The sequence below is a fragment of the Ascochyta rabiei genome, chromosome 18 (assembly GCF_004011695.2).
Source record: "Ascochyta rabiei chromosome 18, complete sequence".
NCBI classification, from domain to species: Eukaryota; Fungi; Ascomycota; class Dothideomycetes; order Pleosporales; family Didymellaceae; genus Ascochyta; species Ascochyta rabiei.
In genome coordinates, this window is record NC_082422.1 from 1,139,215 (window position 1) to 1,156,805 (window position 17,591).

General features: G+C 52.8%; 7 protein-coding genes across 7 annotated transcripts; 2 read left to right on the top strand and 5 right to left on the bottom strand.

Moving 5' to 3' along the window:
• Positions 1-341: 341 nt before the first annotated feature.
• Positions 342-1,415, top strand: EKO05_0010167 (uncharacterized protein; the record flags this gene model as incomplete). Its single annotated transcript, XM_038947024.1, has 1 exon — positions 342-1,415. One exon carries the CDS (start codon positions 342-344, stop codon positions 1,413-1,415), a length of 1,074 nt encoding a protein of 357 aa, XP_038794717.1.
• Positions 1,416-1,817: 402 nt separating this feature from the next.
• EKO05_0010168 (Pectinesterase) lies at positions 1,818-4,854 on the bottom strand (the record flags this gene model as incomplete). The annotated part of the gene is made up of 4 exons (XM_059637702.1): positions 1,818-3,449; positions 3,520-4,244; positions 4,355-4,563; positions 4,682-4,854. The coding sequence occupies 4 exons, from the start codon at positions 4,852-4,854 to the stop codon at positions 1,818-1,820; spliced, it is 2,739 nt and encodes a 912-aa protein (XP_059493685.1).
• Positions 4,855-5,331: 477 nt separating this feature from the next.
• EKO05_0010169 (Pectinesterase) lies at positions 5,332-6,331 on the bottom strand (the record flags this gene model as incomplete). Its single annotated transcript, XM_059637703.1, has 2 exons — positions 5,332-6,014; positions 6,070-6,331. 2 exons carry the CDS (start codon positions 6,329-6,331, stop codon positions 5,332-5,334), a joined length of 945 nt encoding a protein of 314 aa, XP_059493686.1.
• A 1,760-nt stretch (positions 6,332-8,091) lies between these two features.
• Positions 8,092-12,528, top strand: EKO05_0010170 (uncharacterized protein; the record flags this gene model as incomplete). Its single annotated transcript, XM_038942941.1, has 3 exons — positions 8,092-8,603; positions 8,659-11,946; positions 12,000-12,528. The coding sequence occupies 3 exons, from the start codon at positions 8,092-8,094 to the stop codon at positions 12,526-12,528; spliced, it is 4,329 nt and encodes a 1,442-aa protein (XP_038794719.1).
• Positions 12,529-13,300: 772 nt separating this feature from the next.
• EKO05_0010171 (uncharacterized protein) lies at positions 13,301-13,954 on the bottom strand (the record flags this gene model as incomplete). The annotated part of the gene is made up of 3 exons (XM_059637704.1): positions 13,301-13,487; positions 13,546-13,853; positions 13,904-13,954. 3 exons carry the CDS (start codon positions 13,952-13,954, stop codon positions 13,301-13,303), a joined length of 546 nt encoding a protein of 181 aa, XP_059493687.1.
• Positions 13,955-14,432: 478 nt separating this feature from the next.
• Positions 14,433-15,446, bottom strand: EKO05_0010172 (uncharacterized protein; the record flags this gene model as incomplete). The annotated part of the gene is made up of 1 exon (XM_038947025.1): positions 14,433-15,446. The coding sequence occupies one exon, from the start codon at positions 15,444-15,446 to the stop codon at positions 14,433-14,435; it is 1,014 nt and encodes a 337-aa protein (XP_038794720.1).
• A 354-nt stretch (positions 15,447-15,800) lies between these two features.
• On the bottom strand, positions 15,801-17,504 carry EKO05_0010173 (uncharacterized protein; the record flags this gene model as incomplete). Its single annotated transcript, XM_038947026.1, has 1 exon — positions 15,801-17,504. The coding sequence occupies one exon, from the start codon at positions 17,502-17,504 to the stop codon at positions 15,801-15,803; it is 1,704 nt and encodes a 567-aa protein (XP_038794721.1).
• Between the last annotated feature and the right edge of the window lie 87 nt (positions 17,505-17,591).

A 17,591-nucleotide genomic window follows, 5' to 3' on the forward strand; every position in this document is an offset into this window, starting at 1 on the left:
AAATTCATGTAGCCGGTCGGTATCGGCCTCGCTAGGGCCACTTCCATCAGACTTCCTTGCTTCTTACTTTCAACCCACAGATTTCCAGAATCTCCAGTGACGCAAGGTGCCGATGACAACAGCCCTCGGATTGTAGCACTCGACTTCATTGCCATTGCGTGCGAATCCGTGATGTCTGCTGCAGCGCTTTTTCCTATCATGGACTCGCAACGCCTACCTGCCTTTACAGGCTAGAGATCGTCACGCAGGGTGGGGTACCCAAGACACGAACCTATTATTACATCGTCTTCTGTCCTCGTTTCTTTCCAAAGACAAAGCTGTCTTTCAACTTCACAAGCGCAATGAGAGGCTATAAGATAATAGTAGCGCTCAGCGCACTGCTCCCGTTACCGATCGCGACAGCACTCCCAAGCACAGATCCAAGCTTCGACCTCTCCAATCTACAATGGGAGCTTAAGCCAACCAATAGCACCCAACAGTTCCGGGGGCTCTCCCCCGTCTCAGAGCGCACAGCCTGGGTTTCAGGAACCAACGGCACCGTTCTACGCACCACAGACGGCGGCTCGTCCTGGTCTAACGTATCCCCTTCTCTCTCCCCCGAGAGCTCGACGGCGTTCCAATTCCGCGACATCGAGGCCTTCTCCGAGAAATCCGCTGTCATTTTGTCAATTGGCGAGGGTAATGCAAGCCGTATCTACCAAACTCTCGACGGAGGCAGGTCGTGGAAAGCCACGTTCGTGAATGCCGAGGCTACGGCGTTTTACGATAGCATGGCTTTCGAAAACACGAAGCATGGTCTTGCGATGAGCGATCCCGTGGCTGGCAAGTTCAGACTCATCGAGACGTGGGACGGGGGCGCGACGTGGAAAATTGTGGACTCAGCGGGTATGCCTGCAGCCCTCACAGGCGAGTCTGGATTCGCGGCAAGCGGGACGTGTATCGAGGCTGCTGCTGGGCGATGGTATATCGCTTCTGGGGGCGTAGACCCAGGACGTGTCTTTCGCAGTGAAGACGGGCATCATTGGGAAGTGGCCAACAGTTCCCTTGCGGGCGGTGCAGCAGCCGGTGTGTTCTCGGTGAGGTTTAGAGATAAGAATAATGGGATCGCTGTGGGCGGAGACTATGAGAAGCCCACAGGCAAGTTCAACAACGCTGCGTGGTCCAAAAACGGTGGGAGATCATGGCAGAGTGCAGAAAATTCTCCGGCAGGCTACAGATCAGGGGTGTCCTGGGTGCCGCAGCGAGGTTATACTGCCGTGGCGGTAGGAACGTCTGGCTCAGACGTCACCTACGACGGCGGAAAGAACTGGCAAGCAATTGGTAACGGTACGTTCGATTCTGTTGAATGCATTGGTAAGTACACTTGCTGGGCGTCTGGTTCGGGCGGACGAGTGGCGCGCTTGAAGCTGCGTTGAGCAGTCAATCCCAGCTTCTGGTGGAAAGTACATGCAAAAACCTCGGGGAACTCATTAATATTACACCATTCCCTATCTTCTTATCTCAATGTTTCTTCTCTTGCGTATAGGCATTAAACAATATTCACAGCTGAGAATGCGTGTGTACGCGAAACGAGCCATTTACTCGCAGGCCTGCGCATTCGTTGCTATCTTCGTAGCAATAGACCACACGGTAGTCGTTCTCTTCGCAACAACAGTCTTGATGCCTGCAGGCGCGGTCACCGTGCTCGTTACTACACCAGCATCCTGCATAATTGCCTGGAAGACGGTGCGCGTGCTGACAGGGAGAGTGGGCCAGATCGTGGAAGCAAGATTGGCAGATTTCGTAACATAGACCGTCTGCTGAGCTACTGTGACCACTTAAGTCGATGTGCAAGTCCGCAAGCTGCTAACAGTGACCGTTTCGGGCGTGACGGTTTGCACTTGCTGCTTTGTGATGCGGCTGGTGGACAGAATAGTCGTTGTGGAAGCCTTTAGTGTCGTAATTTTTCCAATCTTCTCAGTCGAGGTCACAGTGGTAAGATATGTGGAGCCCGGCTGAGCGATGGTGATGGTATTGACAAATGGCGTCAAGCTGACAGTGCTGGTGCCGCCAGGCTGCGTGTATGTCTTGATCTTGGCGACCGAAGTCTCAGTAACGAGAGTAGTAGAGCCAGGTAGCGTCGCTGTGACAGTCCTGACAAAGCTTGTGACAGTCGTGCTCACTGTGATCGTAGTAGTGCTGGCAACTGCGCGAGGAATGACAGCGCCACGACGAACCATGCGAGCAGCCTCAGTAAAAATGCAGGACTCGGTTGTGGTCGTCTTCTTTGTGACCGTTTTAAGAGACACGGTGCTGATTGTGACTGAATTTTTGGCCTTGATAGTGGTAGTCTTGGTACTGCTCGGTTCTTTGGATATAGTTGTTTTGATAGTCGTGGAAGCACCCTTGGGTGCGATATTGCTCAAAATCGTGACATTGGATCCTTTGCTCTGCGTGATCGTAGTAGGCTTGGGGTTCAAGGTCTGAACAATTGTGGTGGTCGTCGTTTCCGTCAGGGTTGAAGTAGGGACCTTCGCTGTGGTAGTACTATCAATCGTGGTCGTCACCTTGACAACATTGTTCTTAGTAACAGCTGCCGGTGTGATTGTGAGGCCATCGTTCTCGGTCACAATGAAAGTGGATGCGGAAGTGATATCAGGAGACATGATTGACAGAGTCGCAGTGCTCTTCTCCACTTCGGTCTTGACGACGACCGCCCCAGTGAGGGACGCTGTCGAAGTGAGTTTGACAACAGTGGTTGAAGTTGCATCAGGCTGCGTGAACGTGCTGCTAGCCGTAAGCTTGTCAACAGCTGTCACAGTGGTATAGACTGTGGCGACAGGCAGAGATGAGGAGGACGACAAGGTGCTGGAGCTCAAGAGGCTGCTCAGAGACAGTTTTGCTGATGACGAAAATGTGCCGGAACTTGAAAAGGTGCTGGACGCCAGGATTACAGACGATATAACAGTAGCACAAGTCTGAGCAGAGCCAATGCCAACTGTAAAAGGTTGCGTATCGACATGGGAAAAGTCGATAAACTTGGTCGAGGCGAAGAAATTACCAAGCTGGAACTGAACGACATCTGCATCCGAAAGTTGCTGCGAGAAGGATGCACGGTCGCAGACGTTCGAGCCATGTCCGTAGTTGCGGTACTCTCCAAAGACTACGCCATCAGTTTGAGGCGAAGACTTGCTCCATTGATTCCATCCGGCTCCACTGATCATGGAATCGAGATAGCAGTCGACAAATGCCACACGCGCATTATTGTTCCAAGGTCTACCAAGACCAACATCTTTGAAGGGACCCATACCAGGTGCAGGTTTCAGGGTACATTGATCAAAGACGAGGCCTGCAGCAGTAGAGTTGGTGGTCCTTTTAAATGCAGTGATGCTGACACCATCCTCATTGGGTGAGATAGTCGAGTCGAGGAAGTATGCCGCCCCGTTGCCGAAAACGAAGTCTATGTTACCCTGGTTTGCTGTTAGTAGATATACGAGCTGACAAATAGCATCGTTTTGGCACGCGATGGAGCTATCTTACTTCGATGTATGTCTTGAAGGTGAACAAATGTCCCGAAATGTTAAGCGTATCCTGGTTACCGTAAATTTGGCAGCCGTACAACGCAGCAAATTTGCTACTTTTTACTGCAAAGCCGAGAGAAGCAATGTTCTGAGTGGTACCGGCTGTATTGCGAAAGTTGATGTTATATGCGTAGAAGTAGTTACCTGTAACATATACAGTTGCACCGTCAGTATCGCTCCCATCAGTACCTTGGGTATCAATCCCATGGCTGAACTTGATGGAAACCTGATTGGCAGAGTAGTCATCTGTAGCGCTACTGTAGCCCATGAATATAGTAGTGCCGGACTTATTGACGATGAGTTGCTCGTTGTACACACCAGGGTATATAAAAATAGTAGCATTCGTCTTCCTGGCAGTGGGTGCAGCGTTCATGGCGTCCTGTATAGTTTGGTAAGTTGTGACACGAGTGACAGGGCTCTTAGAAACGACGAGAGCGCCCGTTGGTGGGGTTGTACCATCGAAGGTCGGATTCCGGCCTACTGTGATGTTTGTGGGACCAGTAGGAGCAGCAGTTGCAGGGAAAGGCGTCGTGATAGAAATCCAGTAGGTCGTGTCGATCCACTCGGTGGAATCCATGACGGATGAGAGCGAGTATGTATCGGAGGTGAGAAGGGTAGCAAATCCGAACGCCTGACGAGCAGCAGCGTTGTTTTCCCAGTTTGAAGGTCCGCTGTTGTTGAACTCTGCAAACGTGATGTGATCCGTTCGCGGGTCGGTAGCACTTCAAGTTTTCCAGCCTGCAGGGGCTATAGCCGAGTCGATATAGCTGTTCTTGACCACAACCTGGGCATACGCGGAGTACGGGCGCCCAAGGTAGACCTTATTCGTAAGGTCATCTGTAGCGCCAGGGCAGTAGTAAAGAGGCAGTCGTCAAAGATGTAACCCCCAACGGCAGAAAACGAGGCTCTGCTATGGGCAGTAATTGCGGAGGACGTGCGCTTCGCGCCAACTGTGCATCCCTTGAAGTACGCTTTCGAATATCCCCAGATGAAGTCGATTGCACTGTATCATCTTGTCAGCATGTATGACAACGAGAAGGACGTGCAAGCTCATTGAGGAACAGAAAGAAGCGAAGCCGTGCTGAACAAAGAAAATGAAGAGAATAAGGACATGTACTTACCCGCCAATATAACAAGACTCATAGTGCTGGTAGCCAGTAGTAGCGCCAGTTGGGAGAGTGTCCTGCCAGCCATCGAACGAACAGCCATACAAGACAATGTCGTTACCATAGATGGAAGCTGCAAGCGTTACATAAGAAGCCTTGGCACCGTCAAGGTTATCCGTGTTTATCATGGCGATGTTGTAGAAACGAATACGGCAAGACGATGTCTGTACAGTGGCAGTTTCGGCATCGGAGTGACCAGCAGGAAGGGGCGAGACAGACAGGCCACGAGAAAATGTAAGGGTGACAGAGTTGTCCTTGTACGATTGTCCAGAACTGCCAGTGGGATAAACGATTATCCTTACAGCCCCAGATCGATTAATAGATGGTACCTGCTCGTTGTAGCTACCTGGATAGAGACATATTGTCTGGTTTGTGGCATCTTTGGGTAGAGAAGCCAGCGCTGCTGTGAGGTTAGTGAATGTAGCATTGTGACTTCCATCAATGGAGACAACAACAGCGGCAGCTGGTGGGACTACACCACTGTCAAGATGAGCGTTGATAGTTGATATCGTGGAGCTGCCAGAGGTGGTTGTAGTATTGGCAGATGGAGACGAAGTGCCTGTCAAGCTGTAAGAAGGGACATAGCTGCAGGCGGTCTGATCGAGTCAGGTAGTGTCGCCAATCCAAGCAGCAAGCTTATACTGCGCAGCTTGAGTAGCTGTCAAGTTTGTCGCAAAGCTGGCACGCTGTGTGGATTCTTGCCAAGAGCCAGGACCGGTATTTGCAAATTCGCTAAACATGACATTCGAGATCTGAAGAGCACTGGGTGACCACACAGACCAACCGGCAGCGGAGATGTGCTTATCAACGAAAGAGTTCGTGTAGACTGCAATGGAGTTGTCCGAGTAGGGGCGTCCAAGATAACTCGGCCCAAAAGAGCTGCCGTAGGTCGAACTGTAAGTGATGACGGAGCGGTCGAAGACATAACCGCCAGTGATGCTGGCAGTGAATCGAGCCTGAGCGGCGATACAGCTGCCAGGAGTGTTGGTGACGATCATGCATTGATGGGAAAAAGCGGTAGAATAGCCCCAGATGAAGTCAACTGAACCCTCGATGTAGCAATTCGAGAACACTTGAGTGCCTTTGTTGGCAAGCAAGGTGTCCTGAAAGCCAGTGAACGAACATCCGTACGCGGCAATATTAGCACCGTAGAAGTCAGCTGCCAACGCAGCGGTATTCTTCGTCTGTGGATAGACGTTGGCAAAGTTGACGTTGTACAAAGCCAAACCAGAGTTGTCATTGGTCTTTTTAGCATTGATGACAGGCGTTGGTTTCGTCCTGACCGGCGCTAGTCAACACACCGTTGGACGCTTGAATGGTTACCTGGTTTTGAGTATAGTCACGAGTGCTGTTCGTAGCCCCAATCAATGTGACTTCACCCTTGCGAGTTATTGAGATCTGCTCGTTGTACACTCCAGCCCCAATCTGAATAGTGTATGCCTTCGAGTCATTGGGCAGCGCAGCAATAGCGGCAGTCACATTGCTGTAGTCGCACACCCCCGGGTTCTTAGATACCGTAAGGGTGGCAGAGGGCGCACACCAAGAAGCAGTCGACGTGGCACTCGCACTCGCTGAGACAGTAGAGTTTGAGGTGCTTGAAGGCATGATGGAGGCAGCCGTAGAGATGGTCGTTGACAAAGACAATCCTAGGGCGAGCTGTGCAGCGTCTGAGTCGGTAATGGATGACAGCACAGACGAGTCAACCCATGATGTCGAAGAGCTCCCAAAAGGATAAATTGCGACCGCAAAGACTTTATCGACCGTGTATTGTGACACTTGGTTAGCAGTAAGCAAGGTGTCATAGCCAGTTTTCAGTGCATGCGCCAGAATGTATCAGACCAGCATCTGATGCGGCTCAAAGTCCAGAGGGTCCATAAACGACGCTGAAGTCCAGAGGGTTCGTAGACGACGTTGAAGTCCAGAGGGTTCATAGACGACGCTGAAGTCTTCTGGACTCGAAGACGCAGCGGCGACCTCAGCTCCTTCTGCGAATAACATCGGCAGTTGGCCACTGGCGTTGCCACTTGCGAAAGTTAGTCTCAATCGCTGTAACGCGACGGCTGCAGCATTTCCGTTTGGCGTTTCTGGTGGCTTTTGAACGCCGATAGGTTGCTGGCAAAGTGAATAAGTGAGAGCGTTCCCCGACTCGCGCAGTTGGCGTCTTCCTCCTCTCCCCTCCGCTCGAGATTCAGCGTTTTGCTGTTGTTGCCAGAAGGGAGTTCAGGCTGTAGCACGCTTCCAGGCTGCAGCTGACTCGCATGTCGACAACGCCTTCAAGTTGTTTCCGACTTGATAAGAACAACAGGAGCAGCATGCTGACAAGCGCACAACGACTGATGATGGACGCTTCGGCTTGCCAAGACATCGGCGGCTCGGCACAAGCAACCACCGACGCTTCATCTCCTTCGAGCCGGAGCGGGGCCATCACTCTGGTCCGCGTACAACAACACTGGCCCTGGACGACCACCGCAGTAATTGTTCAGCTGCACCGACGTGTCCATTGCACAGTCGGACCGCCTTCTGGACATCCAGGGCATCCTTATCACCATCAATGTAATGATGACGCAGAGGATTGCCAGCTCACATTGCGCAATCCAAGCGACTGGAGCGCGCGTACGCGGGCAACGCACTATGCTTGCCCTGGTCATAAGGCTTGTTATGTTTGCTGAGCACAGAGATGATAGGTATTTGTCTCGCTCCCCGCACCTCCCTGCTTCAATCTGATGGCGGCACGCAGTGCTGCATGACGCGTCGTGCGGCCGTCGCAGCTTGCAGACAGATACCGTTTTGGCACAGTAACAAAGAAATGATCGGCGCTCGGTGGTTGGTAGCGGACGAGCTGATGGTAGCCACCCGAGGAACGTCTGCGTTAAAAACTACCTACTTGTAAACTCCGACCCACCTAGCCGGATCTGAACTGGTCAGAAGCCCTCCGAAAAGGGGTCTTGGGTACGAGTGCTGGGTTTGTACACGGAGGTCGGAGCTCAGGGAGTCCACGGCAGCTGCCGGCTCCAACCCAATCTTCTGGCGACTAGGCTCTATACTATGTCACAACAACAACTCCATCCAATGGCAGTGGTGCGATTCAGCCCAGAGCTCAGAACAATTGGGTTTCGTACCACGATACCCACGGACCAATCTAAGCTTTTGAAATCCTGTCCAGATCGCCTCTCAACGTCGGAAGATTGTTCTCGTTCATCCTTGCACCACTAGAAGCTTAAGAATCGTTTAGGGCCGATTGTGCAAGCTGTCTGACTCAATTAATCATTCATATCAGTCTTGATCCTCTCTCTGTTCACACTCTCCACACATCACCCTTTGTGTCGAATGCCATAGCAGGCAGCATAATTTCTAACTCAGCCGCCATGGAAGGCAGAAGACGAAGCGTATCCGTCATGAATGTCGGCCTAGCCGAAGGAGCCGGCGATGACCTCCTCCGTCGGCTCTCAAGAACTTTCTCCGGCAAGTCCCAGCAACCAGAAGCACCCGAGGAGCACGCTGTCGAGCGATGGACTTCGAGGCACGAAAAGGACCAAATAGACGATTCATCAGAGAAGACCAAGGTCAACGACTGGCGATTGGACGCACATGTCAAAGAAGTACAGGCCAATGATCCTACTGAGGGTCGAAGCCTTGGCGTCACGTGGAAGGACCTGACAGTCAAGGTGGTACCATCCGATTCAACTCTGCAGGAAAACGTCCTCAGCCAGTTCAATGTAATCCAGCAAGCCAAGGAAGCACGCAAAAAGGTAGCTCTCCGAACCATTCTGGACGGGAGTTCTGGAAATGTCAAGCCAGGAGAGATGCTCCTGGTTCTCGGAAGACCCGGATCTGGTTGTACCACTCTCCTGAAACTCCTCGCGAACAAAAGAAAAGGGTATGTTGAAAAGATTGCATTGATGGTTACGTTCACACGCTGACCTTACGAACAGGTATGCCGAGGTGGACGGTGACGTTCATTATGGCGCAATGACCGCAAAGGAGGCCGCGCAGTACCGCGGCTCCATTGTCATAAACACTGAGGAAGAGCTTTTCTACCCGTCGCTTACTGTCGGAAGGACTATGGACTTTGCCACCAGGCTGAACATTCCAGAAACTCTACCGAATGACACAGCGAGCCGAGAAGAATACCGTGTCAAGTTCAAAAACTTCCTTCTTGACTCCATGGGCATCTCACACACTGAAGATACCAAGGTTGGCGATGCCTTCGTCCGAGGTGTGTCTGGTGGTGAACGCAAGCGAGTATCCATCATCGAAACACTGTGCACAAGGGGTAGTGTCATGTGCTGGGACAATTCAACACGCGGTCTCGATGCTTCCACAGCGCTTGAATACACCCGTGCCCTTCGATCGTTGACCGACGCCATGGGCATCGCAACCATTGTCACACTGTATCAGGCTGGTAACGGCATTTACGACTTGTTCGACAAAGTGCTCGTCCTCGACGAAGGCAAACAAGTCTACTATGGTCCACGCGAGCAAGCCCGCCCGTTTATGGAAGCTCAAGGCTTCATATGTGGCGAGGGCGCCAACGTCGCAGATTACCTCACTGGTGTCACTGTTCCGAGCGAGCGACAGATCAAGCCCGAATTCGAGTCACGATTCCCTCGCAACAACGTAGAGCTGGAAAAAGCGTATCGCGAATCATCCATCAAGGCCAACATGGACCGCGAACTCGACTACCCCAGCACACAAGAAGCAAAGCTCAACACTGAAACTTTCCGACGTGCTATCTCTCTCGACAAATCTAAGCGCTTATCCAAGAAGTCACCCATGACTGTGTCCTTCTCGGCGCAAGTCCAGGCATGTGTCATTCGTCAATACCAGATCATCTGGGGTGACAAGGCAACATTTTTCATTAAGCAAGCTTCGACCATTGTGCAAGCCCTGATCTCTGGATCTCTCTTCTACGATGCTCCTGACACCTCCGCCGGTCTCTTCGTCAAAGGCGGAGCCCTCTTCCTGGCCCTTCTGTTCAATTCTCTAGTCGCCATGTCTGAAGTTACAGACTCCTTCTCTGGCCGTCCCATTCTCGCTAAGCACAAGAACTTCGCTTTCTTCAATCCTGCTGCTTTCTGCATAGCTCAGATTGCCGCTGACATTCCGATTGTTTTCTTCCAAGTTACCTCTTTTATCGTTATCCTATACTGGATGACCGCTCTCAAGGCTACGGCAGGTGCATTCTTCACCTGCTGGTTCGTTGTTTATTTGACAACATTTGTCATGACTGCCTTTTTCCGCATGCTCGGTGCTGCTTTCACTAACTTCGACGCCGCGTCCAAGATCTCTGGTTTCTCTGTCACTTCCCTCATCTTGTACAATGGATACCAGATCCCCAAGCCGCAGATGCACCCTTGGTTCGTTTGGATCTACTGGATCAACCCTCTGTCCTACGGGTTTGAGTCATTGTTGGCAAACGAATTCAAGGGAACTACCATCCCTTGCGTCGCGAACAATCTGGTTCCCAACTACCTGCCGCAATACCAGGACCCCGCTCACCAGTCTTGCGCTGGAATTGCAGGTGCTGCTACTGGTGCTGTATCTCTGACTGGCGAACAATACCTTAAGAGCCTGTCGTACTCACCCTCACACATCTGGCGCAACGTCGGTATTCTGTTCGCTTGGTGGTTCTTCTTCATCGGCCTCACCATATTCTTCACTCTTCGCTGGGATGACGCCGCTGGCTCTACTGGTGCCCTACTGATTCCTCGCGAGAATGCCAATAAGGTCCCTAAAGCCGTTTTACCTGGTGACGAGGAAGCACAAACAAACGAGAAAGCTCCCCGCGCCAGAGCTGATGGTAATAATTCTAGCAGCCAACCTGGCGCCGCCCTGATGCGCAACACCTCAGTCTTCACCTGGCGCAGCCTCTCTTATGTTGTTCAGACACCATCCGGACCTCGCACTCTCCTCGACAAAGTAGACGGTTATGTCAAGCCAGGAATGCTCGGTGCCCTAATGGGTTCATCTGGTGCCGGAAAAACCACTCTTCTCGATGTTCTGGCCCAGCGCAAAACGGACGGGCAGATTCATGGAGAAGTGCTTGTCGATGGTCGTCCGCTACCCGTCTCTTTCCAGCGATCTGCCGGCTACTGCGAGCAGCTAGATGTCCACGAACCCTTCTGTACCGTCCGGGAAGCTCTCGAATTCTCCGCTCTTCTTCGTCAAAGTCGTGAAACTTCTCGCGAGGACAAGCTTGCTTATGTCGACACTATCATTGACCTCCTCGAACTGCACGATCTCGAACATACACTCATCGGCCGTGTCGGTGCAGGTCTGTCAGTCGAACAACGTAAACGTGTCACCATCGGTGTTGAGCTTGTTTCTAAGCCCTCCATCCTGATCTTCTTGGACGAACCTACTTCCGGTCTCGACGGACAAGCCGCTTTCAACACCGTTCGCTTCCTCCGGAAGCTTGCCGATGTCGGACAAGCAGTGCTGGTGACTATTCACCAACCTTCTGCTCAGCTCTTTGCCCAATTCGATACACTGCTGTTGCTTGCCAAGGGTGGTAAAACGGTCTACTTTGGTGATATTGGCGACAACGGAAATACTGTCAAGCAATACTTTGGCCGCAATGGCGTAACCTGCCCTCAGGACGCCAATCCTGCCGAGTTCATGATCGATGTAGTGACTGGCGCTCACGCGAATGATAAGGATTGGCATCAGGTTTGGCTTGACTCACCAGAACAAGCTCAGATGCAACAAGACCTTGAGCACATCATCACAGACGCCGCTGGTAAGGAGCCCGGCACGAGTGACGATGGATACGAGTTTGCAACCAGCATGTGGACGCAGATCAGATTGGTTACCCATCGCACGAATGTCAGCTTATACCGCAACATCGACTATCTCAACAACAAGTTTGCCCTTCACATCGGTGTTGCCCTCTTCATCGGCTTCTCATTCTGGCAGATCGGCGACTCAGTCGCAGACCAGCAGCTCGTCCTATTCTCGCTGTTCAACTACATCTTCGTTGCCCCTGGTGTCATCGCTCAGCTCCAGCCCCTCTTCATCGATCGTCGTGACATCTACGAGACACGCGAGAAGAAGTCGAAGATGTATCACTGGATCCCCTTTGTCACTGGCCTGATCGTGTCCGAGATGCCTTATCTCGTCCTTTGTAGTGTTTCTTACTTCCTCTGCTTCTACTACACTGCCGGTCTTCCAGGGGCATCCGACAAAGCAGGAGCGGTCTTCTTTGTCATGCTTGTGTACCAGTAAGTTATCGCTCTTCCATAATCAGCTTCCTTTGATATTGACCCCACGCCAGATTCTTTTACACGGGCCTCGGTCAGTTCGTTGCTGCTTACGCACCCAACGCCGTCTTCGCCTCTCTGGTCAACCCCTTGCTCCTCGGTGTTCTCGTATCATTCTGCGGTGTCCTCGTCCCCTACTCCCAAATCCAACCTTTCTGGCGCTACTGGATGTACTATCTCAACCCTTTCAACTACCTTATGGGAGCGCTTCTTGTGTTCGTCGATTTCGACTGGGACGTCAAATGCAAGGAGTCTGAATTCGCCATCTTCGATCCTCCTCCCGGTGAGACCTGCGCTCAATACCTTGAGGGATGGCTTGCTGGCCCCGGGTCCCGCAACAACCTTGTCAACGGCGATGCGACAGCTGGCTGCAAAGTCTGCCAGTACCGCATTGGTAGCGACTACCTTTACACTGTCAACCTAAACGACTACTACTACGGCTGGAGGGATGCAGCGATTTGTGTTTTGTTTACAATCTCAAGTTACGCACTGGTTTATCTGCTCATGAAGCTCAGGACAAAGGCTAGCAAGAAGGCCGAGTAGACACAGTTCTTACATAATCTTCCCTGCATGCATCGCGCTGGCGTCAGGTCTAATGGAGGACTTTCTCCTCGCACGTAATTATCGTAGCTATATTTTGTGGTTCTGTTCCCATGGATGTACCGCCAAAAGCAAACTGGCACATCTTAGACTTTTTTCTTAATCTTCATCCAGTAGATTGATAGAATTTACAATTTTTGTTTTTGTTTGCAAACTTGTCCCCAAATGGGTAATGAATGGCCACTTTTCCACCGTGACCGTTTGCTGACTACCCACGTCGAATTGGAGTAGTTGGCTATCTTTGTCCGGCCAAACAGCGGGACTAGAGCAAGTTCAAGTCCGCTGTTTACCACCGAGCTTGGACGTTGGATTGAGGTGGGTCGAAGAATGCTTCATGTGTATCGAGGTTGGCCATGGTTGCAACACGAAAGTCGTGACAGTGCCACTCGTAGTACATGTAATTTAGGTAAGGTACACAAACACTCCTAGCTCGCATGAAAAATCAAACCCTTTCATTGTAGCACCAAGACAGCCTGTGTGAGCCAACAATGCTATCCTGTCTTCCCTTCTTGCTTCTCTAATAGTTGCACTTACCTACCTTTGGTGTAGCCGAGCCAGCTCAGTGGCACAGGAACATTGATGGAATACAGAAATTCGTCGCTAGTGCACCGTGTCTGCCATCCATAAAGAGACGCCTGAGTCGTTCGCTCCCGCGTGGAAGGCGCTTTGCGTACCGACTGGGCTAAGTATTCAAGCTTGGACTCGGTAGGCAGCTTTAATGCAGCCAGCGACCATGCTGCCCGATGCTCATCTCTTGTGAATCTGACAAGATTGACTTGAGCTCATCGAGCTCCGGTTTCCCCATTGGATTACGAAAATTCTTGTTGCAGAGCACACCAATCTTGATATCCAGCGTGTGCAATTGCGACGATGAGATTAGGGGGTTGTCCAAGGGGAGGAGACTGTTGCGCTGATGAGCCACAACCCTCAAACATGCGGACGAATGTGCTTCATGCAGACATTTGAAAATTGTGATCGGGGTCGGTACCCAGTGCACCACGTGAAGGACTCCGAAGCACTGACGTTACGAAGCGCCGGCAAGAGAGCTTTCTCTGGCAAGATTTCGCGGTGTAACCTACAGAAATCAGCCGCACGCTGTACACCATGCTGTCACTGGGGTTTTTGAGTCTACCCAACGCACGGTGCGATAAACGTAGGGAGCGTTTCTTCCGACCTGACAGGGTGACACTGCGGAAAACGAAGGGCTCGCATTTGGTGCGATGTGCATGCGAGACTGGGCTCAGACTGCCTACGTCGTCCTTTGTCAGCTGCAGTGACCGTGAGCCAAGACATATCTACAGGCATTGGGATGTATCACCTTTTCGGCTATGGCATGGAACAGTTCAGTAGTCAACTCGGATATATCCATCTCGAGTTATTTCAATGTCAGCAAGGAGGCCAACAAAGCAATGGAAAGCAAATAGAGCCTGCGATGTGGTCATGAATTCGACACTCAATTGTATGATGTCCTTCCACCTAAGCGACTCATTACTAGAGTCATCACCAGCAATTGCGTGAGTCACTAGTGTTGGGAGCACGAGATTGGCGTTGTGGCTGACACTGTGCAGGCAGATGCGCTTGACCCCCGTAGGAACTAGGGCTGACTTATTTTATTAGCCGGGATGGAAGAATGAATAGCTACGAACGTTTTCAGAAGCTCACTATATATCTGCGCTTGGTCGTTGCAGCTTCTACTCGACCGTCTCCCACGCCACACCGCCCCAAGTGGCTCTAGCTTCTTGCAATGTAAAGTGAGTCCGAACAAAGCTGTTGGAGGACTAAAACATTGTCTCATTGGATACTGTTCATGATCGGCACCACAGCACTACCGGTACCGGGAAAGATCATCACCGCTTCTGCTCACCCAGCCACCTGACCAAAATCTTGGAGAACACACGATGCACCCTCGTCGTTAGATGCCCTGAGTTGTACCACAAATACGTATCAATACCCTTCCCGCACCCGTATTTCTCCGGGTTGGTTTTGATGTCCGGTTGGTTGTAGTCTGGGCAAAAGTTGGTCGTATTGGTGAATCCGTATGCCGCTGCATCGTTGAAAACTTGATTGAGCACTGTGTTAACATCGAACTGCAAGATCGTCGCGTCCTTGTGAGCGTCTTGGAATTCAATTGCGTGCGAGGCGAGGATGGTGTTGTAAGTATTGACGAGAGATGCATTGACAGAGGGCGAAGGGCCACGGTCAAGAGGCGGTAGGTTCATCAAGAGCAGGTTCTTGTACCCCAGATTGTACACACGCTCCCACAATTCGGCCTGTGCGGAGATGACCTGTTCGTACAGCGGCGCAAAAGTAGCGTTCTTTCCCCTCAGTTTCGCGAGGTCGGTGATATCGTTGATGCCGATCCAGAACGCGACCAGCGCCTCTTTCCTCTTGAGCACTTTTTGCAACGCCGGATCGCCGTATCTCTCAAATTGCAGGATCTGGTTCTCGAGAGACACGGTGTGGTTCCAGTGCAGAGGCGTGAGCACAGTGTTTGTATTCGAGCCTGCATATGCAAAGTCCCAGAGCTGTCTGTCGCATTTCCTCGGGTCTGCCAGGCCCTCTTTCACGCCACAGTTTGTAATGAACTCAGTCCACACTGGCCCACCGGAGGCCGTCGAGGTCTGGTTTTGCACGATCCTGTTGGAGAACAACTCGGATGGGGTGAAGGAAATGTCCAAGTTGTCACCAATGTAGGTGTAGTTTGGGTGACCCTGGAGGCCTTGGACATAGGTGTACGAGTCACCAAAGGCGATGAGGGATTTGGTCTTCTTCCAGCTGAACGACGGCTTCTTCTTCTCGAACGTCGGAGCTGCAGCGGCTGTTACGGCCAGGCTGGCACAAATGAGCTGTTCACACTTCATGCTGGAATGATGGACACACTGGAAACTGCTCAGAAACCATGTTGACGGTGAGCTGGGATGATTATATGGTCACTGATGATCGCATCCGCAGATGAAGTAAGCGAATGCTTCATAACGGAAGAATTGCGGCCGAGGACTTGGCATCGGAACATCTGATGAGTTCTAATTTGGTCGTTGCATGCGGGCTACCCCGGAGATTTGATCAGGTCATGTCTAAGCACAATGCGGGGAGTTCCCCTCGTCCGGCTTCGCTAGAAAAAGGTAGGTCGAATACAGCGGCACGATGCTGCGTAGAGAAATCTACAGTATGCTAAACAACGATAGGTTACAAGTATTCTGTACAGGCTAGGGCCTCTAAAACCAGTCGCCCCAGTCCGAATCATCTCCGCCTCCTTCACCGCCCTGGTTTTCACCGCCCCAGAAGTCCTGCTCCTGGTTTTGGCCGCGTTGGTCCGCCCAAGGATCGCCACTCTGCCCCCAGATGTCTCCTTCGCCCTGTCCAGCATCCTGTGGCTGATCTGTGGGCGCCTGGTAGGGATCGTTCGCCTGCGGCGACATGTCGTCGGCTGACTGCGACCCTCGACCTCTCTGCATAGCCTCGTAACCAGCCATGGTCGCGGCGCCAGTCGCGGCGCCCTCGGCAGCCCCGAGGCCTCGAGCACCGGCAGCAGCTTCGCCCAGTACACCAGATTCACCGGCTGCTCCCACAGCGGTGCCGGCGCCCGCAGCTCCTACCTCACCTGCTGCGGCACCGCCCGCTGCAGCACCGCCAGCGGCTTCTCCACCGCCGCCGACCCACGGCATCCACATGGGCCACATGATGCCTCCGGACCCACTGTGCCGGCTGAAGTAGTCAAAATCGATGCTCACTGCAGTTGCGAGCATTACGGCGCGCTGATCGAGCGTCATGCCTGGTCCCTGGTCTGCGTGCCCAGTCTGCGAAGCAACGTGTGAAGGATGCTGAGCAAGACCAGCAGCGTCCATTCTCAGCGCATACACGCCTGTGTCTGTGAAGATTTCTCTTGCAAAGCCGCCGAAGTTGCGGTTTACGGATCCCAGCAGACGGCCGTCTTCGGACATCAAGCTGAAGTCCCAGGACAAGAAACGCTCGTCTACACGGGCGAACTGAAGCATACCAACTTGCCTGTTGTCGCCTTCTGCGACAGCCATGGCTTTTGAGTCGGAAAAAGGGAGGTTGCCGGGGGCGATCTGGGGCGTACCGGGCCCGGCGTCTTGGAGGTTGCGTGCAAGGAACAAGTTGTACTTGCGTCTCAGCGGTGCCCATTCCTGCTCTGTGGCGCCGATGATGCGCATGTCAGCCAGATGCAAGCTCGAGACATTTGCGCTCGTCTGGTTCACGATGCTGGCTGCGCTCGTGCCCTGCAGCTGTGTGGAGCTCGCATATGCGCCACCATGCTGGCCCACGGCGTCGTATACCCGTATGCGCGAGTTGATCCAGCTGAAGGGCCTGTGGAACCTCAGGACTTCCTTCTCGTGCCTGTCGAAGACGTGCGTTGTGAAGCTCCGATGCGTCTTGAACATCTGCCGGGCCATTGCACTGCCAAAGCCATGATCCCGCTCGGCTAGGTAGCCTATGTGGCTGCCGTGCGGGTCCATGATGACGTAGCGGTTGGCTTGCTCGAAGCCCATGAGCACGTTCATCATCTCGAGCTGGCGCTGGATGACAATGGCCGAGTTGTCGAGGAGGCGCATGGCGGGGTGTGTCTGCTTGAGGACTGCGCGGGGGTCCTCGGGCATGTAGACGGGCGTGACGAGTGGATTCTCCGAGTCGGGCGTGGTTGCGAGGGCGTTGGACACTGCTTCGACTCTTGAGGGCTCGTTTGCGCCCGTGTTTGCTGCATCTTGCGGTGGGCCGGCATTCGATGCTGGCTGTTCACTGCCGCGCTGTGCTGAGGGTTGCGCAGGCGCCCTCCTCTGAGGCGGGCGTTGTCTAGCTATGCGGCCACGGGGCCCAGGTGGTGGAGGTGTGCCGCGCGTTGCAAGCGCGCGCAAGTGCTGGCGCGGGAGCCGCAGCGACCCTCGTGCTGCCGGGAGCATTGTCCGGAGAGATGGGGCCTGCTTCAAGTCCTTGTGGTTTGTGGGTCGCAGAGGAGAGCGAGGCACAGCTCGGTCTCGACGCCATGG